The sequence below is a fragment of the Panthera onca genome, chromosome C1 (genome assembly GCF_046562875.1).
Source record: "Panthera onca isolate mPanOnc1 chromosome C1, mPanOnc1 haplotype 2, whole genome shotgun sequence".
NCBI lineage: Eukaryota > Metazoa > Chordata > Mammalia > Carnivora > Felidae > Panthera > Panthera onca.
The window spans coordinates 95299031-95305881 of NC_138346.1; the positions used below are offsets into that span (position 1 = coordinate 95299031).

Below are 6851 nucleotides of genomic sequence, written 5' to 3' on the forward strand. Positions count from 1 at the left end.
ATTGCTGAGAATCATTGCTGAGTGGCCAAAACAAAAGCTGTTCCTTACATTTTTTGAATTGTCTGAAAGATCATCTAAAGTCCTAGCACATTAGATAGTATTTACATGCATCAGTTACAAGAAGACTGATCCCCAAAGAAGATAGGTTATGTTTCTAGCTGGGGACATATCAGCAAGAAGGTGGGAAGACAGGAAACCACTGAAAACGCATGATGGGGTCACTGACAAGTTGCCCCAGTTCTGCCTTCCTCTCTCTCCTTAGAGCTTTGGCACTGAAACAGCCCTATTTCATTTATTTGGTGAGCAATTTTGCCATTGTAGTCATGTAGCTATCTGTGAGGGATAATCACCCCAGTTTTATAGATGAGAAAAACTGAAGTCAAAACGATTATACAGCTTACCCAAATTTACACAGCTGGGGAATGGTAAAGCCAGGATTCTAACCAGTCCAGGCCACTGAACTCCAAGCCATTATGATATCCATTCACCATGCTGCTCATCCCCGTTTTGGCCTCACTGAAACACTGACTTTGCTTAAGTACTTTGCATTTATGTAGGGATGAATCAACTTAGAGAAAGACAGGGTTTGGGAGGAGAAGGGAAAGACAAGTGTCACCTGAGGCATTTTGTGAACAAGTTCTATCATTTATATTTAATAATAAGGTTTGCTTCTAGGTATATTGTGGTCTTACTAGCCAAGGACAGCTAATAGCTGTAAAACAGGTGGCTTTGGATACCTCTGATAAATTAGCTACTGAGAAAGAATACCGGAAGCTACAGGAAGAAGTAGATTTGCTCAAAGCACTGAAACATGTCAACATTGTGGCCTATCTGGGGACATGCTTGGAAGCGAACATCGTAAGCATTTTCATGGAATTTGTTCCTGGTGGCTCAATTTCTAGTATTATAAGCCGTTTTGGGCCATTGCCTGAGATGGTTTTCTGTAAATATACAAGACAAATTCTGCAAGGTGTTGCTTATCTCCATGAGAACTGTGTGGTGCATCGAGATATCAAAGGAAACAATGTTATGCTCATGCCAACTGGAATAATAAAGCTAATTGACTTTGGCTGTGCCAAGCGTTTGGCTTGGGCTGGTATAAATGGCACCCACAGTGACATGCTTAAGTCCATGCATGGGACTCCATATTGGATGGCCCCGGAAGTCATCAATGAGTCTGGATACGGAAGGAAGTCAGATATCTGGAGCATTGGCTGCACCGTGTTTGAGATGGCCACAGGGAAGCCTCCACTGGCTTCCATGGACAGGATGGCAGCCATGTTTTACATTGGAGCACACCGAGGGCTGATGCCTCCTTTACCAGAACACTTCTCAGAAAATGCAGTGGACTTTGTGCGTGTGTGCCTGACCAGGTAAGAAACTGAAAACAGGAGGAAGAGAAATCCCCAGAGATTCCAAGATTGCTGACATTTCCCCCTGAAATTTATGGCCCACAAAAAAGGCAAGTAGGGAGTGATTTTGATGATTAGCTATATTGGGTGATTGTGCTCCTCGTTGCATCAGGGTATGGGGGCAATGCTTCAGGTAGGAGGTGCCTCAATTAAATGTTTGACAGTACTTATCAGGGACAGACAATACTTCCCCAAATCAATGGGAGCATGAACATGGCTATGAGAGGGACATCTTCCCAGGGACTGGTCATGGTGAAATGACATTGCCTGTCCTTAAGTTTCCCTTTCCTGAGCTACCTTCCCTCTCAGAGAACCAGTGTCTCATTTCCTTCCTAAAACCAGCTCTCAGGAAAGTATGTGAGAAATCCATTCATATTGAGGGATTGATATGAATCAATTGATCGATGACTGGAAAATTTAATGTATTGGTCTTCCCGCCCCCAAAATACTTGCATTTAAAATGAAGGGAAACATTTTGACCCAAAGGAACAAATCTCTAATTGAAGCTTTTCATGCATTAAGTGTGGAGAGTATTTGGGGAGGCAGAAAAGGCCCAGAAAGTTGCTTGTTTTTTCCTGTTCGGATGCTCCCTAGTATCTATGGGATAAAATTTTGGGTAAAATGTTAGAAGGGACCTTAGAGATTATCCACTCATGTGGTTTTCAAACTTTTCTTAGACAGGTAGTCTTTACTCACATGAGATTTTAATTCAAAGCAGAGAGATGACGCTGGTTAAAGTATGACTGTATGTGTATGATGAGGGAGAGAGCTAAACAGTAGGGTGGAGGGGGGGCGTGGAGCCCACCCACCTGGCCTCTATGCACCTAGTGAGGCTCAACATTTAGTCATACATACAAGGTGAGGACAGCCTGAGACCTAAACACAATTCTTGCTTTCTGAGACATGTGCTTTCTTATTCCTGGATGAAAAATTCTAGTGCCTCTCAACTCCCAAAATGGGTTTTTCTCTTTCTTAATGAATCTCAGAACCTGCAGTTCTCCCTGTCTGTTGACAAATGTGCTTCTCTCTTTCAGATTCTGTTTCTCTCTCCCAGACGTGTGTCAGAGTGTCCTGGTTGATTTCAGGGGATCATATAGGCCAAGGCAGGAATACATACTTCATACTCCAGTTCTGGCTATTCCTAGATGTAGATATGTTCCAGCATGGATTGTGTGGACAGAGCCCCAGGCACAGAGCTGCCCCCTGTTCACCCAAAGAAACCTCACAAGAGACATAAAGGTGTTAGAAATGTCATATGAACCAGTACTAGTTTTAGAATTGGTCTTAGCTCTTAAGACTACTATAGTTGCTATGTTCTGAATTGAACAGTTCTCTATTATTGAGCCATAGAAAATACATGCTATTTTCATTTTCTTTCCAGTTGTCACCTCTCTCTCTCTCTCTCACACACACACACAGACACACACACAGCTTTAAAGAGAAAGGGTGAAATCTTTTTTATGACTTTCCTTTTTAAATTTTTTTTTTTTAATTTTATTTTATAGGGGAGATTTGACCATTGGGTCTTTCATGTCCTCTCCACAGATAGGAGTGAAACAAAGGCTAACGCTGGTTTGCATCTTGTTTGTGTATCTATGTCCATAGGTGTTATCCATGTGAGATGTTTTCTCTACCTCAGGATGCTATTGCGAACACCAGTTTGTAAACGAGCTCCATTTAATGTGTTTCAAGGCAAGCTCTTGTAAACATTGGACATTCTAACACTCAGGAAGATCAGAACAAACCCAAATGTTTTTCACATTCATGTGAATGGTGTGTGTGTGTGTATGTGTATGACTTTCCTTTTGAACCACTGCTTCATTAACTAATACACAACTCACACCACTAAGGATCAATTAATAGGGTTGTTGTGAGGGTTAAGTGAACTGGTATATGTAAATTACTTAGAGTATGGGGCACATAATTAGGGCTCGGCAGTTAATACTACTTGGGAGAATACTAATACATCTTACCTAATTAGTGTCACATACAAGCGTAAAATTATCTTTTGAAATTCTATGGAAAAGACCCTAAGGACTCTAGAATCTTGCCCTATGGCGGTATTCCTTGGATGTCTGGATAGTCAGAAATAAAGTGGGGGCAAGGCATTCTTAAAGATTCAGAAGTATAGATGAGTAGGTACTGAGAAGGAACAAGGACTGAATAGAACAAATGAATAGAACAGAAATGAACTTTGGGGAGCAGTAAGAACTGTGAGTGGGGGTATTCCTATGGGCAGGTTGAAAGTTCTGGGAAGTCAGGCCAAGTAGTTTGGCTTTGTTGCAGTAGGCAGCAAAGAGCAGGGGACTGTAACGAGTTTGGGAAAGATCATGCCATAAAGAAAATGGCCTTTGGGAAAGCAGGTCAGAAGGCAGTGTATTAAGGACCTCAAATGGAGGCTGCTTGAGACTAGAAGGCCATGCAGGAATCAAGAGCTTTGTGGTTGAAGCAGTGGGAACTGTAAAGAGAAGAGTTCCAAAACATTCCAGGGGAAGGGGAATCAGGACTTGGTGATGAGGCACGATGAGGCTGCATAGTTTTGAGTATGGATAATGGAAAAAATAATCGAAAGTTGTGAAAGGGGAGCAGGGGAGGGAATTGAAGACAATCCACCACTTAAAGAAATGTTTGTTTTGTGAGAGACACAGAGAGAGAGCATGCGGGTGTGTGGCAAAGGGAGAGGGATTGGGAGAGAGTATCCCAAGCAGGCTCCATGCTCAGTGCTGACCCCCACATGGGGCTTGATCTCAGGAACTGTGAGATTATGACCTGAACCAAGATCAAGAGTCAGGCGCTTAACTGACTGAGCCACCCAGGTGCCCCAGAGGATCCACCATTTAAGGAAACATTCGAAGCTATGGAATTGGGAGTCCAGGAAAGCAAGTAAGATTGGAGGTACACATTTAGAAATCCTGAGGTTTGTAGCTATAGTTGTGAACCATTTAAGAGGGCATAGGAAAATGTTTTTGAAAATGCTCAGAGGAGAAGTAACAACCTTCATGGCATTAAGTCTAGCACATGGCTGAAGGAAAGAAAGGAGGGAAGGGAGTTGTCCCAAGGCAGGAGAACAAGAGAAGTTTTCCCGAAGTCTATGCAGAGACTGTTTTGAAAGGAGAGGTTAGTGAATGCTTCAAATGCTACTACAGAGATGACAAGGAGGATGAACTCATTTAATGAGAATATCATGGTAAATTTTAAGGGGCAATTTCTAGAGTGCAGTGGGACAGAGAGTAAGTAAGGATTTAGGATAATGAAGGTTGAAAAAAAGCCACTGGGTTTGGCTACATAAAGGAAAAGATTTTTGGGGAGAGGAGAGAGAGATTTCTGTGTATTTTTAAGACAAAAGAAAGGGCCTCCACAAGGGGAGCTTTTATTTCAAAATGACTTATAGTCACTTTATTTTTATGTCCATTTTCACCTGGGCTATTCCTGGTATTAATCCTCCTCGCACAAATTATCAAAAGATAGCCAATTTAGCCAAAATAATGCCTTTCAAGTAGGTCATTGCAGGTAACTATTGACTGGTTCACTGGTTCATTGACTAGTTCATTGGCAAAAGTTTAATTTCTTGAGGAAAAATAACCTAAACCAAAATAGTACTGTCTTCCATTATTTTATGCTCATCCAAGAGGGCCCCAAATGGGATTTTTTCAATTAGTCACCAAAATGCATTTAAATGTCTACTTCTTAAAGGCTATTTTTTTTTTAATGTTTACCTTTGAGAGAGAGAGGGTTGGGGAGGGGCAGAGAAAGAAGGGGACAGAGGATCCAAAGTGGGCTCTGTGCTGACAGAAGACTAATGCACGTGGGGCTCAAACTCACAAATTGTGGGGGCATTACCTGAGCCGAAGTCAAGATGCTTAACCAACTGAGTCACCCAGGCATCCCTGCTTTTTAAAGGCTTTTCAATTCTGGATTCCAGTGCCTCTACATTTTAAAAGTAAATTTAATGCTAATTAAAGGCACATTAAACTGTACATCCAAAAGTGAGAATTTTACTGTGTAAGTTATACCCCAAATCGAACAAAAGTAAAATGTAAAGTAGGGACTAGTTTTTAATCATAACAACTACTTTTTGAGCTATTACTGTGTGCCAGACACTGTTCAAAACCTGTATGTACATTATTTAATTCTCCAAAGAATTGTTATTGTTATCTCCATCTTACTAATGAGAAGACTTTGTGTTGCTTACCTAAAATCATACTGATCAAAACTGAAGTGTAGACTCACCTCAAGTCTGTTTGGCCAAGACTGTGCATCTATTTTTATTTTCCTGAGCACCTGTAAGCAGATCCATTTTTTTTTTTTTTATTTATTCATTTTGAAAGAGAAACAGTGTGGGCGAGCAGGGGAGGGGCAGAGAGGGAGAGAATCCCAAGGGCTAACAGGTGCAGAGCCCCATGCAAGGCTTGATTCCACAAACTGTGAAATCATGACCGGAGCTGAAATCAAGAGTTGGACACTTAACCGAGTCACCCAGGCACCCCTGTACTTCCATTTTTAAGTTGGCAGGTGGATCCAGTTGGGAGGCACTTATTGGGTGCTGTTTCTAAAGTGTTTTTCCCTTCTTAGGGACCAGCATGAGCGACCTTCTGCTGCCCAGCTCCTGAAGCACTCCTTCTTGATAAGAAGTCATTGAACATACATCAACTTTCCTTTCCAGTTCCATTATAGATACACTCCGTGACTGCTTCATTGTGGGAATGATGGTTAAGGGACTTTTGTTTTCCTATTGTTAAGTCAGCTCAACTCAACCAGATCCTGCAGTGTCCCTAACTAAAATGTTTTTAGGTAAATATTAGCCTCAAGCTTCAGGCGTGGTTACCCATGTATATGAGAAAATTTTCTTAAACAATAACAAAATGTATTGCTGTTTACAGTTTTGACTATCCTTCATTTTTGGCCTGTCAGTTTTAATGTCTTTAAAATAAATTGTAAAGCCAAGAAGAAAATTGTTTATTTTTTGCTTGGCTGGTAAAGACACTTAATTCTTGGAAAGGAAACCAGAGGAAGGTGATAAATTAAAAACTGGAGGATGCTAGATTCTGTTTAGCAGTAACCTTTGCAGATTGCAGGAGCCTCAAAATTAACAGTAAGAGCTAAGGGCCTTGCCATTTCATTATCAGAGGGTCCCCTATTTCCTCCCAAGTTTCTGCCTATAATAAGCTGTACTATTCAAGGTGGCCCCATAAGCCTCAGGTTGCTTCCCCTGAAATTTGTAGTATGACTTGAAGACTTCACTTATTTGCAGAGTCAATTAGGTCATGGCCACATCTAGAACTAGCTAAACCTAAGCCAGCTAGTAGAATAAAAGCTGGATCTTAAAGAGGGGCGGGGGGGGGGGCAGCGTATCAACTTTTTCAGGGCACTTTGCTCACTTCACTTGAATGGACATCTCCACTGAGGTCACACGCTTCATTTCCATTTTCAGACCAATGG

The 6851-nt window shown here is 41.5% G+C and overlaps 1 protein-coding gene across 2 annotated transcripts in view; it reads left to right on the forward strand.

The window, feature by feature from the left end:
- The window catches only part of MAP3K19 (mitogen-activated protein kinase kinase kinase 19), a 60860-nt gene extending 54549 nt beyond the window's left edge, over positions 1 to 6311 (forward strand). Inside the window, exons 13-14 of one of the 2 annotated variants that reach the window (XM_060625973.3) lie at positions 676 to 1373; positions 5985 to 6311. In XM_060625973.3, the coding sequence (XP_060481956.3) occupies positions 676 to 1373; positions 5985 to 6051 (765 nt within the window). In that variant the 3' untranslated portion in view covers positions 6052 to 6311. The remainder of the gene's footprint in view (positions 1 to 675; positions 1374 to 5984) is intronic. The other variant, XM_078451351.2, reaches the window with a different exon arrangement.
- The last annotated feature ends 540 nt before the right edge of the window (positions 6312 to 6851 follow it).